The sequence below is a fragment of the Carcharhinus amblyrhynchos genome, unplaced genomic scaffold (genome assembly GCF_965287045.1).
Source record: "Carcharhinus amblyrhynchos unplaced genomic scaffold, sCarAmb.v2.hapA scaffold_40, whole genome shotgun sequence".
NCBI classification, from domain to species: Eukaryota; Metazoa; Chordata; class Chondrichthyes; order Carcharhiniformes; family Carcharhinidae; genus Carcharhinus; species Carcharhinus amblyrhynchos.
Window position 1 is genome coordinate 4,361,710 of NW_027649781.1, and position 16,636 is coordinate 4,378,345.

Genomic DNA, 16,636 nt, shown 5'->3' on the forward strand with positions numbered 1-16,636 from the left:
GTTTTACGAAGCCCGACAAGAATCTCTCTACCATGCATGGTGACAGTCCAATAGGGGTGAGCGTGTGGAAATCACTGCCACAAAGAACAGTTGAGATGAATATTCGGAGGGGGGATAGAGAAGCATGTGAAAGAGAAAATGGCAGGAACGTGGGTTTGATTCCAGCCTTGGGTCACTGTCTGTGTGGAGTCTGCACACTCTACTCATGTCTGCATGAGTTTCCTCCAGGTGCTCCAGTTTCCTCCTACAGTCTGAAAGACATGTATTGGCCATGCTAAATTCTCCCTCAGTGTACCCAAACTGGCACCAGAGTGTGGCAACTAGGGGATTCTCACAGTAATTTCATTGCAGTGTTAATGTAAGCTTACTTGTGACAGTAATAAATAAACTTAATCTGCTGAGCAGAATGGCCTGCTTCTGTGCTGTAAACACTTTATTGAGTCGCAGTGAAGGATGTACTAAATTGGTGTCTCTGACAATCAATGCTGCTTTTTGTCTGGATATTTCACTAAGGTAATGATGCAGTGGGAGCAGTCATACAGCTTCATTCTTCATGAGGGAACCGTATGGTGCCTAGCATATCCCCAGTGGGTATCACTGGGAGGGGTTTTAATAGGAAAGGATTGTAAGAATTAGATGTGTTTATTGAATGGATCAAGTGTAAGGGTATAAAGCTTTGCTAACAGTGGAAAGCTATGGTAGGAATTTAGGCTGCGTGATGGACACAAAGTGGTTGCGAATGTATATAGGGTGCTTCACTGATTGGGCAAGAAGGTGGACTGTACTGTAGAGAAATGTGAGGTTATTCATTTTGGCCAGAAAAATAGAAAGGTTTTCTTTTTAAACGCATTGAGGAGCTATTGCATGTTGGTATTCGGAATGATTTAGGGTCCTTGTACATGAAACAAAAATAGTTAACGTTTGCATCTAGCAAGGAGGGAAAATAGCATGTTGGTCTCAAGTGCAAGGGGATTGGAGGGCATGAATACAAAAGCCTTGCTGCATCTATACAGAGATTTGGTGAGAGCATGCCTAGAGTGCTGAGCACAGGTACAGCAAGTTAATGTCACAAGTAGGCTTACATTAACACTGCAATGAAGTTACTGTGAAAATCCCCTAGTCACCACACTCCTGTTTGGGAACACTGACAGAGAATTTAGCATGGCCATTGTACCTGTTCTTCTCTTAAAGAGTTGTGAGCTATTGGAATTTAGGTCAGGCAAGAGTTAAACTGGGGCATGAAGGGAGACGGTGGTACAGTGATGTTATCACTGGATTAACAATCCAGAGACCCAGGGTAACGATCTGTGGACCTGGGGTCAAATCCCGCCACTGCAGATGGCGAAATTTGAATCCAATAAAAATCTGGAATTAAGAGTGTACTAATGACCCTGAAACCATTGTCGACTGTCGGAAAAACCCATCTGGTTCATGAATATTCTTTAAGGAAGAAAATCTGCCATCCTTACTTAGTCTGCACTACATGTAACTCCAGACCCACAGCAATGTGGTTGACTCTTAAATGCCCTCAAGGATGGGCAATAAATGCTGGCCCAGCCAATGACACCCATGTTCCACAAACAAATTTAAAAAAAGAAACATTCCCTAAGAAACAGTGCCCCCCCCCCCCCCAACCTGTTTGGATGAAAACCTTCTGGCTCCTGAAAATAGATGTCGGAATGAGGTAGAAGCTTGTGGAGAGGTAGGGGGTGGAGACAAAGAACCTGTTGGTGTGTGGGCTGCAGGATAAACTATAAATCTATAAAATTCTATCAGGGCTAGACAGGGTAGATGTCGGAAGGATGTTCCTGAAAGTGGGGTGTCCAGAACCAGGGGTCACAGTCTAAAGAAATGGGATAAACAATTTAGGACTGAGGTGAGGAGAAATTTCTTCACCTAGAGACTGGTAAACCTGTGGAATTCACTACCAAAGAAAGTAATTTGAGGCCAAAACATTGTGGGGGAAGTTTCCTGTCTTGGCCACCTCGGAAATCACAGCATTGTGGGGGATCATACAAAAGTCCGTTGACCTCAAGCGAGATTCTCTGGTTTTGGGGGTGAGAATGGACAGAAATTCCCGTCCTGTATGTTTTCAAGAAGGAGTTAAATTAAAAAAAACTGGGGGCTAAAGGGGTCAAAGGTTGAGGGAGAGGCAGGATCAGACTGGATAATTATAATGAATGATGGAGCAGGTTAGAAGGGCTGAATGGCCTACTCCTGCTTCTATTTCCTATGTTTCTATGAAAGAAATAAAAAAAACTCCACATAATTTCTTTGGCTGTCTTACAGTAGAAACTTGGCAAGGGAGACAATGTTCAGTGTCCACCAAAGATAGTTACATCCTTCAGTCCCTTCAGAGTTGAACAAGTTCAGTGGCTGAGAGGCAGGCAGCTGGGCAAGGTGAAGAACTGTCTACAACATCTTGAGGTATTATATTTGTGTGGCAAACGGCTCCAGGTAGTCTGATCCCGCGTCCCATTTCCATGGATTTCAAATGACATGTTTAATGTCACCAAACCTTTAACAACTCAGTTCTGTCCTGTCAGAGCCACCCATATATAATAAACAAATGCGCCACGCAGCCAATGGTGCGAACTGCCTTTCATTTCACTTGAGAATGACAAAGGGCAGAGAATTGGTGGTGGGGGAGGGACAGTGGGGAGAAATGGAGAGGGTGAGAGAATGGGGAAGACGGAAAGAACAATAGGTAGGGGAGCGAGGTAGAGTGAGAGAGAGAGAGAGAGAGAGGGTGGGGTAGATATTGAGAGAACAAGAATAAATAACTGGGGGAGAGAAAGAGAGTGGAAGAGAGAAAGAGATGGTTTGTGAGGGAAATGGATAGAGAAAGGGAGAGCAAGAGTGGGAGAGGAGGATAGAAGCAGAAGGAGAGAAGATAGAGAAAATTGGAAAGAGTGTGTGGAAAAGAGAGTGGAAGTGACAGACTGAGGTATAGAGTGAAAGAGAATGAATAAAGGGAGACAGGGAGGGTGAGAGAAAAACTGAATGGGGAGAGTGAAAGAGAGAGAGGGAGAATGGGGTTTGTGAGGAAAAGGAAGGAGGGGAGAGAGAGAGTAGGAAGAAAGGAGAGAGGCAGAAGGAATGCGGGGGAAAGAAGATAGACCGAGAATGGGAAAGAGAGTGTATGGAAGAGAGAGTGAGGGAGACAGAACGATGGGAAAGAGAGAGACAAGAAGATGGAGAAAATGAGAGGGAGTGAAGGGCTGGGGAGAGAAAGGGGGAAAATAAAGGGGCTCGGTCATCACTTAAGGTGCCAATATGCATCACATGCCTCGTCTGTGTACGGCAGAATACACTCCTTGACTGTGTGTCGCTATCTGTGCGTTGAACCTAATGCAGTGACATGAATTCAGTGGATAGGCCATACATTAGAATGATCTACAAGTGTGAACAGCCACCATATCAGAGTGCACAGTGAGAGCAGGCACAGAAAGTAGGCCTTTGACTGACTTCCCAGACGTCAACTCTTTAACTAGTTTTATCAGTGAATCCCCATTGACATCTCCAGATATCAATGTGAATGAACATTAAAATTAAAACCACACCAGGGTATTCCTCCAGCAGAGTATGTTATCCAGTGATGATTTATCTTTATATAATCCATAAAATAATCTGCACACTTTAATATAGCAGCCATCAGTGATTCACTAAGTACTAAAATGGTCTATAAGTTGGTGTTTAAACAGAGAACATCATCAAGTTCAGATCAGAATGATTGGAACAAATGTCACCCTCTCCATCCCATACTCTGTTTAAATGTTCAGACTCCAGGAATGTGTAAAAGACCTGATATTTATTCATGTTTCCGCTGATACCAAGAATAATGTTGAGGTGGTTGCTCCCATGAACATGGAATTTGACCCCCATTTGCAATAAGATTTGGGTTTGCCAGCAACCAAATTACTCCAAACAAAAACTGATCACTTTCCAAGCTACCCTGGGCCAAATCGGAATGATTCAAGCAAAGGCAGACCAAGCCAAGCAACTCTGAACCAGCCAGTGCCAAATGTACTTCGAAGCCAATTCACCTCCAGTCAAAACCACACCTATCCCAGCAAACCCCTTGCTGAATCAAGCCAACTTAATGGCAGCCATTCCGAAAGCAAAACGAGTCCAAACTGAGTGATGCCAAAACATCGCCCCAACGCGGACCACCTCGACATAATCTGAACCAGTTCAGGGAAGGCCCTGATATGGAGCAGCATAATACACCATCAAAGGGAATCATTTCTAAGCCCATTCGCCGGGTGGGAATCCCACAGGTGTCAGTGAAAGGCTAGTTTTATACCCATCCAATATCACCTTTGTGGGAGAGTGAAAATCAGGCCAGGGGGAAAGCTATCTTCTTTGCTGTGTTGGTGGGTGAAGTGTTGAAGACCGCAGTGCATAACAGAAATCCAAGCTTGGTCCGGGGATGAGAAATTTCGGTGATAAAGATGGATGTGCAGGTTAGGTAGATTGGCCATGCTAAATTGTCTCTTAGTATCCCAAGATGTGAAGGTTAGGGGGATTAGTGAAACTACGGGAATAAGGCAGGGGAGAGGGTTTGGATAAGATATTCTGTCAGAGAGTCAGTGCAGATGGGCTGAATGGCCTGCTTCTGCATTGTAGGGATTCCATGGTTCCAGATTGGAGAGAACAAAGATAAAAGAACAAAGAAAATTAAAGCACAAGAACAGGCCCTCCAAGCCTGCACCAACAATGCTGCCCGACTTAACTAAAACCCCTTATCCTTCCGGGGACCATATCCCTCTATTTCCATCCTATTCATGTGTTTGTCCAAATGCCCCTTAAAACTCACTATCGTATCTGCTTGCAGTACCTCCCCCGGCAATGAGTTCCAGGCACCCACCGTACTTTGTGTATGAAGAACTTGCCTCGTACATCTCCTTTAAATCTTGCCCCTCGTATCTTAAACCTATGTCCCCAAGTAATTGACTCTTCGACCCTGGGAAAAAGCTTCTGACTATCCACTCTGTCCATGCCTCTCATAATCTTGTAGACTTCTATCCAAATTGCCCCTCAACCTCCGTTGTTCGAGTGAGAACAAACCAAGTTTCTCCAACCTGTCCTCCATACCATGCAACATCCTGGTACACCTTTTCAGTACCCTCTCCAAAGCCCCCACATGCTTGTGATAGTGTGGTGACCAGAATTGAACACTACATTCCAAGCATGGCTTAACTAAGGTTCTATAAAGCTGCAACATGACTTGCCAATTTTTAAACTCAATGCCCCAGCCGATGAAGGCAAGCATGCCGTATGCCTCCTTGATTACCTGCTCCATCTACTTTGCTACTTTCAGTGACCTGTGTACTTGTACATCCAGATCCCTCTACCTATCAATACTCTTAAGGGTTCTGCCATTTACTGCATATTTCCTTTCTGTATTAGACCTTCCAAAATGCATTACGTAACCTTGCGACTGAGGTTGGGACTCTTCTCCTTTGAGAGAAGAAGGCGGAGAGAAGATTTGATAGAGATGTTCAAAATCATGAGGGGACTGGGAGATAAATAGGGAGAATAGATAGGGAGAAACTATCCGCCCTGACAAATGGATCGAGAACGAGAGGGCATAGATTTAAAGTGATTTGCAAAAGGAGCAAATGACATGTGAGAAAATAACTTCTTCGCACAGTGAGTGGTTTGGGGTCTGGAATGCCCTGCCTGGGAATGTGGTGCAGGTAGCTTTGAGACATTCTACAATCACAGAATCATAGAATTGACCATGCGGAAGGAGACTATTTGGCCCATCAAGCCTACCTAAGCCCTACCCCCACAACCTCACATATTTACACTGCTAATTGCCTGACACTAAGGGGCAATTGAGCACGGCCAATCCTCCTAACCTGCACTTCTTTAGACTGTGGGAGGAAACCGGAGCACCCAGAGGAAACTCACGCTGACACAGGGAGAATGCGCAAACTCCACACAAACAGCGACCCAAGCCCGGGTCCCTGGTGCTGTGAGGTAGCAGTGCTAACCCACTGTGCCCCTGTGCTTCCCAACAACTGCACCCCCCACCCCACCATTGACAGACATATGTGATAATAATGAATCAAATCAAATGCTCAGTCGAGATATGAACGTGCTGCCAGAGCAACAGCCAGGGCATTTGGATTACTTAGTCCAGTGACATTGCTTCAGTTTGATGCCATCCACCACCATGGCAGAACTGGCTCCAATGGCAGCCACTCTACCCACAATCCCTGATGCATGGGAAGCTGCCCTGACCGTGTGCTACTCCACACCATGCACGCGCCACTCAGAGCCAGAAACACCACTATGCATCCCCGGCCAGCCCAACCTGGTAGGAAATGTCTACAGACATTCCCAACCCATGGCAAACTGCTCACATGGGATCATTTCCACCAAGAATGTATTCAGTCCCATCCAATCCCTGAAGAAACCTCTTCAAAACTGATGGCTGCCATTGGAAACCCATCCAATTCTACCAGAAACCAGTCCAAACCAGTATAATCCCAACAGAAACCAGACCAATCCCAACAGAAACCAGTCCGATCCCAACAGAAACCAGTCCAAACCAGTCCAATCCCAGCAGAAACCAGTCCAATCCCAACAGAAACCAGTCCAATCCCAACAGAGGCCAGTCCAATCCCAGCAGAAACCAGGCCAATCCCAGCAGAAACCAGGACAATCCCAGCAGAAACCAGCCCAAACCAGTCCAATCCTAGCAGATACCAGTCCAATCCCAACAGGAACCTGTCCAAACCAGTCCAATCCCAGCAGAAACCAGTCCAATCACACCAAAAACCAGTCCAAACCAGTCCAGTCCCAAAAGAAACCAATCCAAACCAGTCCAATCCCAGCAGAAACCAGTCCAATCACACCAAAAACCAGTCCAAACCAGTCTAATCCCAGCAGAAACCAGTCCAATCCCAACAGAAACCAGGCCAATCCCAACAGAAACCAGGTCAAACCAGTCCAATCCCATAGGAAAGCTGCTCAAACCAGCCCAATGAAGTCTGTTCAATCTGCATCACCCATTCCTTCCCCTCCTTCCACACCGTAGGAAACTGTTGCAAACCAGTCCAATCCTACAATGTTGAAACCTGGACAATCTATTAGGAAAACTACTCAACTGTCCCATCCCATGGGATCTCCACCAATATCATAGGGAACACCAGGTTACACACATAGAAAACCTATCCAAAGGTACCCAGTCACACGAGATCTTTCTAATGCTCCCAACCCCGTCAATCTCATGAGTAGGTGCCCTTGGTATCAGGGAGAAAGACATCAACAGATAAGAGAGTGGTGTCGCGCCCATCAGTCTGACTCTGATGTGCGTCTGAGGAGAGGGCTCATGCAAGTGTGTATGGAACAGGATGAACAGCAATAGCACACGTGTCTGAAATAGTGTGGGATACGTATAGACCAACTCTACTCTACATCATTCACTTACACAGGAGGCATCCGGGCTGAGGGTGCTGGCTGAAAGGCGAAAGTTTTACTTGCATTCAAAATTAGTTAACGGCATGGACAACATGCTCGAGAGGAATATTATAAGCAGGGCTGCACACTCACATATATATTGCTGTACACTCACATACATGCTGCTATACACACGTGCATTCTGCTGCACACACATATATATATATTGCTGTACATTCACATACATACTGCTATACATTCACATACATACTGCTATACACACTTGCACACTGCTGTACACTCACGCACATACTGTCGCACACTCACATACATATTGCTGTACACTCATAATATTGCTGCATACTCATGTACATACTGCTGCACACTTATATACATACTGCTGCACAGTCACATACGTACTGCTGTACACTGACATACACACTGCTGTACACTCATGTGCATACTGATGTACACTCATGTGCATATTGTTGCACACTCACGTACATACTGCTGTACACTCACGTAGATATTGCTGCATACTCACGTACATACTGCTGCACACTCACATACATATTGCTGCACACTCACGTACATGCTGCTGCACACTCGTACACACCGCTGCACACTCACATACTACTATGCACACACATTGCTGTAAACTTACACTGCTATACATTCACTGCTGTACACACACACTGCTGTACACTCATACTGCCATACACGCACACACTGCTATACACTCACATACTGCTGTACACTCAAACACTGGTGTACACTCACACACTGCTGTGCACTCACACACTACTACACACACACACTACTGTATACTCACTGCTGTACACCCACATAGCTGTACACCCACATACTGCTGTGCACTCACACACTGCTGTACACACACACACATGCACTACTGTACACTCGCACACTGCTGCACATTGTTTACACAGGGAGGAATAAATTCTTAGATTATATGTGCATCTTTCTACATATTTCTTGCACACCTTCACAGAAATACACATCAATGTGCATACAAATGCACACTGATCCATGCACACTTGCACACACGTGTTCAGACTCTCACACAAGCAAGACATTCATGTGTGTACCCATACAACCAGCAGTACCTTGTGCACACAGTTGTGCAAATATGTGGGTGCATGTGCAAATGCACGCACATTGTCATTTCAGATTTTCAAGTAGGAAGTCAAACTGGCACTTGAGGGACGACTTGTAATGGAAACCCTTCCAATGGTCACCATCGCTGAAGTTGACAGATATAAAATTCTAGCCAGTTTCTATGATAGGGTCTGTGATGCTGCTTTGATTGCCAGTCAGTGATTTTAAAATCTCCCCCTCACCTCCCCCTCCCCTTCACCACTCCCTCCCCTTCACCACTCCCCCCCCAACCCCCACCCCCACCCCCAACCCCCACCCCCCACCCCCCACCCCCAACCCCCACCCCCAACCCCGAAAGTCCTTGGGGGTTCATCCACTCTCCAATCAAATCACTGGTGGGAAATCCTACAGGTCACCCAGAGGCAAAGTGGAAAAGACCTGGAGATCAGTGGACTGGATGCCTCAGAATTTCGGCAACAAGCTTGCACCAATGAAGAATTGCCTGGGGTAGAGGCAAGCCCCTCCTGTTTCGGCTTGCTCAAGAGAATGACTCTGCCCCAGTGAATGCGGTGTTGGACAAATGGGTAACATCACCATCAAAGTGAAGGTGGAATCTCTCTTTGCCAAGGCTAGCCCCCACCTCCCAGATTTGTCAACTCCCTGAATGTCATTGAAAGCTCCTTGAAATGAGACCTCGGTGCCAATCCAGCAAAGTTGCCCATCCCTAATTGCCCGCAACTTGAATGGCTCGTTGAGTCATATGTAGGCCAGACAGGATAAGATGGCAGATTTCCTTCCCTAAAGTGAGCTAGATGCACAATCAACAATGGTTTCATGGTCACCATTAGACTTTTAATGACAGATTTTTATTGAAGTCAAATTTCACCATCTGCCATGATGGGAATTGAACCCTCACAACGAGTATCTCCTAGTCAACATGACAAAAAAAAATTCATTGATCATTATCTCATTGCTGTTTGTGGGAACTTGCTGTGCGCAAATTGTCTGCTGCATTTCCTACATTACAACAGGGCCTACACTTCAAAATGTATTTCAAGATATCCTATGGTCTCACTTTGGAAGAGTGTGGACAGCAAAACCCACTTCTCTACGTAACTCGCTGCAGCTCAATAACCCTTTCAGATGGGTAGAGATTCAACATGGGTGTGAATCCACCTGAAGTTCGTGGCCCATTAGTAGACTTTAATAAGAGAGCTCGAATAGAGGGAGGCAATGGCCTAGAGACGTTATCGCTAGACTATTAATCCAGAAACTCAGCTACTGTTCAGGTTCAAATTCCACAACGCGGCAGATGGTGGAATTGAAATTCAATTAAAAAAATCTGGAATTAAGAATCCATTGATGATCATGACACTATATTAATTGTTGGAAAACCCATCTGGTTCACTAATATCCTTTAGGGAAGGAAGTCTGCCAACCTTACCTGGTGTGGCCTACATGTGACTCCAGAGCCACAGCAATGTGGTTGACTCTCAACTACCTTTGAGCAACAAGGGATGGGCAATAAATGCTGCGATGTGGAGATGCCAGCATTGGTCTGGGGTAAACACAGTAAAAAGTCTCACAACACCAGGTTAAAGACCAACAGATTTATTTGCTAACACAAGCCACAAGCTTTTCGAGTGCTGCTCCTTCATCAGGTGAGTGGGATTTCAGTTCACAAACAGAGCATATAAAGACACAAACTCAATTTACAAAATAATGGTTGGAATGCAAGTCTTCTCTCACACTCCAACAATTGTTTTGTAAATTGAGTTTGTGTCTTTATATGCCCTGTTTGTGAACAGAACTCCCACTCAGTGCTCCAAAACCTAGTGGCTTGTGCTACAAATAAACCTGTTGGACTTTAACTTGGTGTTGTGAGACTTCTTACAATAAATGCTGGCCAATCAGTGACGCCGATGTCCCACAAATGAATAAAATAAAGAATCCCTTGGTTCTACTTGGAAATCACTGCCTTCAGTTTCACATGTTAACTTGCCTTGAGTTGGATCATATTTGCCTCTTCTTCGTTCTGACTCCTGAAGACCTCTTCCATCTGCTGCTGGAGGAAGCTGAGTGACTTCTCAAGCTTATCCTGAAAGGCAAGTACAACTGATTGAAATTGATAGAAAGTCCTTAGCGTATGCAGGAAATATGACAATTTAGAATACATTTCTACTTCTAGCCCACCACTGTACACTCCTATCTTAGGGTTAGGAAGGGTTAGATGCAAAGGTCATTTAACAAGTACATGCTAGCAAGCAGTCTACCAATTTTCTAATGTGTGTTGCCAGTGAGAAAGGTTCCTGTCTTCAGTACCTGTTTGAATAAGTAGCTCCCATGCTATGAAAGTAATGTTGTTCCAGAGCATAGGGTAAGATACAGGGTTGAATTCCCTCAAGGAATTATATGCTTTGTTTTTTTTTATTTTTAGTCTCACAAGGTTGACTTACTTTACCATTGCATTGAAATTACTGTGAAAACTCCCAGGTCATCACGCTTCAGCACCTGTTCGGGTACACTGAGGGAGAATTTAGCACGGCCAATGCACCTAACCAACACATCTTTTGGACTGTGGAAGGAAATGGAGCTCCTGGAGGAAACCCATGCAGACACGGGGAGAATGTGCAGACTCCACACAGAAGTGACCCAAGCCGGGAATTGAACCCAGGTTTTGGCATCAACTACTTTCTGAGGTAATGAATTCCACAGGATCACCACTCTTCAGGTGAAGAAATGTCTCCTCATCTCCATCCTAAATGGTTTACCCTGAATCCTCAAACTGTGACCCTTGGTTCTGGACTGCCCCACCATCAGGAACACCCTCCCTGCATAAACCTTGTCTAGTCTTGTTAGAATTTTGTCAATCTCTATGAGATCCCCCCTCATTCGTCTGAACTCCAGTGAAAACAATCCTACCCTGGTCAATCTCTCCTCATACATCAGTCCCGCCATCCCCGGAATCAGCCTCGTAAACCTTCGCTGCACTCCCTTGAGAGGAAGAACATTCTTCCTCAGAAAAAGAGACTAAAAGGGCACATAATATTCTAGGTATGGCCTATAATTGCAACAGCACATCCCTGCTCCTGTACTCGAGACCTCTTGCAGTAAAGACCAACATGCCATTTGCCTTCTTTACCACCGGATGCACCTGCATGCTTACCTTCAGTGACTGGTGCACAAGGACACCCAGGTTCCACTGCACACTCGTCTCTCCCAATTTACAGCCATCCAGGAAGCAATCTGCCTTCTTGTTTTTCTTCCAAAATGAATAACTTCGCATTTACGTGATTCATGTATGAGGATGCCCTCTATACCACAGCATTCTGTAGATCCTCTCCATTCATATAGGCTTCTATCTTTCTGTTCTTTCTAGCACCTCACATTTTCCCCACATTAAATTCCATTGATAAAATCTGTGCAGACTATGTGTATCCTCCGCACCTATGTGCTTCCCTGCCGACCTTTGCGTCATCGGCAATTTGACTGAAATACACTCCATCCAGGTTTATTACTGAAGATTGTAAATATTTGATGCCCCAGCACTGATCCCTGTGGCACTCCACTTGTTACAGTTTGAAAATGACTCAATTATCACAAGTCTCTGGAACTAGTAGAAAACTAACGTGTAGGTATAGCAGGTAATAAAAAAGGCAAATTGAATTTTGGCATTTGTTGCTAAAGGAATAGAGTATAAAAGTGCCAAAGTGTTGCTGCAACTGTACACTGCATTAGTGAGACCATACCTGGAATATGGTGTACAGTTTTGGTCCCCTTACTTGAGGAGGGATGTCGTTGCATTGGAGGCAGTTCAGAGGAGGTTCACCAGGTTAATTCCAGAGATGAGGGGTTTGTCTTATGAAGAAAGATTGGACAGTTCAGGCCAATACTCTTTGAAATTTAGGACAATGAGAGGAGATCTAATTGAGGTATATAGGTGCTGAAGAGGATTGACAGAATAAATGTAGACAGGATGTCCCCTCTTGTGGGGCAATCGACTCAGAGAGGTTGAAGTTTTAGGATAAGGGGTGGCAGATTTAAATCAGAAGAGGAGAAATCACTTCTCTCAAAGAATGGTGAGTCTGTGGAATTCACTACCCCCAAGTGCAGTGGATGCCTGGACATTGAATAAATTTAAGGAGGAGATAGTTGGATTTTTAATTAGTAATGCATTGAAAGGTTATAGAGAATAGCAGGAAAGTGGAGTTGAGGCTAAGACAAGATCAGCTATGACCATATTGAATGGCGGAGCAGGCTCAAGGGGCTGAACTACCTACTACTTCCTAGTTCTTACGTTCTTATATTTTAACCCAAGCATCTATATTACTCCCAATGCTATGAGCTCTTATCTAATGTAGTAACCTTTGTATGGTACCCTACTGAAAGCCTTTCAGAAATCCAAATCCACATATCTACTGGTTCCCCTTTATCTACCCTGCTTGTTATATCCTTAAAGAACTCTAATAAATTTGTCAAATGTGATTTCACTTTCATAAAACCAGACTTTTCCCCAATGACAGATGTTATGCCAACAGGTCTACAGTTTGCTGCTTCCTGTCACCCTCACTTCTTGTGAATATTTATGGTTTTCCAACCTAGTGGGAACTTTTCAGAACCTAGGGAAATTCTGGAGCCACCTCATTTAAGTCTATTTGTTAGTGTCACAGGTAGCAATGAAGTTACTGTGAAATTCCCCTCGTCGCCACATGCCAGCACCTGTTCGGGTACACTGAGGGAGAATTTAGCACGGCCAATGCACCCTAACCAGCACGTCTTTAACACCTTCGTGTTCAGCCCATCAGGTCAGGAAGACTTATAGGCCTTTAGTCCTTTTTTAAAATGTATTTACAGGGTGTAAGGATTGCTGGCTTGGCTCAGTATTCAATACCTATCCTTAATTGCCCTTGGGAAGGTGGTGGTGACCTGTGGTGTAAGTCTACCCACAGTGCTGTTAGGGAAGGAATTCCAGGATTTTGACCCAGTGACAGTGAAGGAATAGCCAATATATTTCTAAGCAGTAGTGTTAACCACTGTTCCACTATTGAGATCACTTATTACTCAGGGGGTGCCATCTAAGTGGAAGAGAGGAACAGAGGGATCTTGAAATACAGAAACACCAATCATGAAAAGTTGTGTCATAGGATTGGCAAAGCCATAAACATAAACAAACCAGACCACAGGATTTAGAATCTTGGAATCCCTACAGTGCAAAATGAGGCCATTCAGCCCACTGAAACTGCACCAACAAAAATCCCACCCAAGACCTATCCCCCTCACATATTTACCCTGTTAGTTCCCTCTGACACTAAGGGACAATTTGGTACGGCCAATCAATCTTACCATCACATCTTTGCTTTGGAGTGTGGGAGGAAACCAGAGCACACGGAGGAAACCCATGCAGATACGGGGAGAAGTGCAGACTCCACATAGACAGTGACCTGGAGCAGAGGCTGAAATTGAACCGGGGTCCCTGACACTGTGAAGCAGCAGTGCTAACCTCTGTGCCACTGTGCCACCCCATAGTTCTCAAGTGATAGAATTGAAAATTTATGTTAAAGCTGTGGTCAGACTGCACATTGACTTCTATGTATTTTTCTGGTTGCCATGTTAAGAGGATATGGAGGCATTTGGAGTGGATACAGAGAAGGTTTACAAGGATGATACAAGAGATGAGTGGGTGTGCTCATCAGGAAAGGATTATCAGGCTGAGTCTCTTTCCTGTTGTAAAAAATAAGGATGAGGGGTGACCTAGCGGCATGGTGGTACAGTGGTTAGCCCTGCTGCCTCACAGGGTCAGGGACCTGGGTTCGGTTTCTGGCTTGGGTCACTGTCTGTGCAGAGTCTGCAAGTTCTCCTTGTGTCTGCGTGAGTTTCCTCTGAGTGCTTGGGTTTCCTCCCACAGTCCGAAAGACATGCATTGGCCATGCTAAATTCTCCCTCAGTATACCCAAATAGATACCAGAGTGTGGCAACTAGGGGGTTTTCATAGTAACATCATTGCAATATTAATGTAAGCCTGCATGTGACACTAATAAGTAAATAAACTTAAGGGAGGTGTTGACAGGTCTCGAGGGTGTTGACAATAAGGAGGGATTGAATAAACTATAATTGTTCTCACTGGAAAGACGGAGGCTGAGGAGAGACCTGATTGAGGTCTACAAAATTGTGAGAGGCAGATACAGGGTGAACAGTTAGAGGCTTTTTCCAAGGGTGGAAGGGTCAATTACAAGGGAGTACAGATTCGAGGTAAGAGGAGGCAAGTTGAAGGGAGTTGTGCAGGGGACGTTTTTCACATGGAGAGTGGTGGGTGCCTGGAAAGTGCTACCAAAGGAGGTTGTGAAATCAGGCACATTAGCAACATTTAAGAGGCATCTCGATGGATACATGAATAGGAAGGAAACAGAGAGATATGGTTCTGAGTAAGGTCAGAAGGTTTTTTTTTCGTTTAGTTAGGTCATCGTGATCAGCACAGGGTTAGAGGGCGAAACAGCCTGTTCCTAAGCTGTCCTTTTCTTTGGTCTTTGATAAGAGTGAGTACAGAGCAAATGATTCCACTCGTGGGGAAATGCTTCCCTCAAGGCCAGAAATAATCATCAAGAAATCCAATAAGGAAATCAAAGGAAATCTCTTTCCCCAAAAAAGAGTGGTCACTGGTGTGTACTGCATTAGTAAGATGAATGCTGGACTGGCTTCAGGCCCACGTGAGGGAACTGATTTCAGTTACACCTCGCCTACACAGAGGGCAGTAGAGACAGCAGTACAACAAACTGTTCAACACTTTCTAGCACGGGACACTCCCTTCCCACATTAAAAATACACATTTAGATGTCAATGATTTGTGTGGATAATTTCCCGGATGAAATATGACTAAATCAACATCAACAGTGACTGAAATTTAATAGCTTGGTTACATACTTACTTGACAAAAATCACAGTCAAAACATCTGTTACTTATATTAACAGAGCGATTTACATGTTAAAAAAGGTTATTTAACATGAGTATTTAGTTAACAAAAATATTTTACAAGAAACAATTAAAATAAAATTTAACTCCTTTCTTCCTATATACTTTCAATTGCCCCATCTGGCTCCTTCCCCTTCCCATCTGGGTATCTCCTTCTGTTTCTATCTCTCAGTATCTCCAACTGTTTTGGCTCTGAACACTGAACTTTGACCTTGACTCCCAACTCCATTGGGACTGCAATGTTGATAGATTTGCCTTAATGAAAGACCCTGACTTACATTGCTCCGAGTGGACTCTGCGACACCAGCAAAGCTTCTGACTTGCACTTGGGACTGTCAGGGGAATTGGGGCCACAGGAGGTTCACCCATTTTTAGGTTTTTCCTTTCAAGTAAATGATCTACACGACATTGTGTCTCCCTCCAATCTTACTAGGTATGCATATGCAACTCATCTCTTTACAACAATTCCAACACTTATTTCTCCTTATCACTTTTGGTGTTTTGTTTAACCGTGATCTTCTGACTAGCACTGAACTCTCTATGTTTCATATCTTGTGTGGTAGGACTTTGTCTTACTTTGCTATTGAAGTCAGGCTTAAGCAAAATAAACGTTCCTTTGGAGCGTGTTTAGCTTGTAAGGTAAGCAACCTACTGTAGACTTTGGGGTTGTTCTGTAAGAGAACAAAAACATTATCTAGCCTGTGCCCAAGAAAAATGTAGAAATTAGAGCGTAGCTTGTCACTTAGCAAATACTTCTACACTCCTTTCTCTGCAACACTATTTGATGCTGGGTGATATGATGGCATTAGAGAGTCTTTGACTTCATTCTTACTCAGAAACATTTCAAAATCTTCCACTGCGATCTGTGGGTCACTACCTGACACCAGCATAACCCATAAATTGCAAACCAACTTCTCAGTAGTCTTGGCACTTGTGGCATTGGGCACAGACTCAACATTTATCCACTTGCTATAGCCATCGACCAAAAGAAGGCACCCTTTCCCTTCCACTTCAAATACTTACACTCGCCCCAATGGGTATATAAAACAACAAGGAGCAGGTGAGTGTTTAGACAGAGCAGTGAGAAAGAGTGAGACCAGGAGCAGGGGAATAAAATAGCACAGAGAAGTGAGTGTTCAG

At 44.4% G+C, this 16,636-nt stretch overlaps 1 protein-coding gene across 1 annotated transcript in view; it reads right to left on the reverse strand.

Moving 5' to 3' along the window:
• Positions 1-15,865, reverse strand: part of LOC145335740 (zinc-binding protein A33-like) — a 28,007-nt gene extending 12,142 nt beyond the window's left edge. Inside the window, exons 1-2 of the mRNA XM_080181459.1 lie at positions 15,775-15,865; positions 10,532-10,644 (exon numbers count right to left, since the gene is read on the reverse strand). Coding sequence (XP_080037585.1) covers positions 10,532-10,644; positions 15,775-15,865 — 204 coding nt within the window. The remainder of the gene's footprint in view (positions 1-10,531; positions 10,645-15,774) is intronic.
• Between the last annotated feature and the right edge of the window lie 771 nt (positions 15,866-16,636).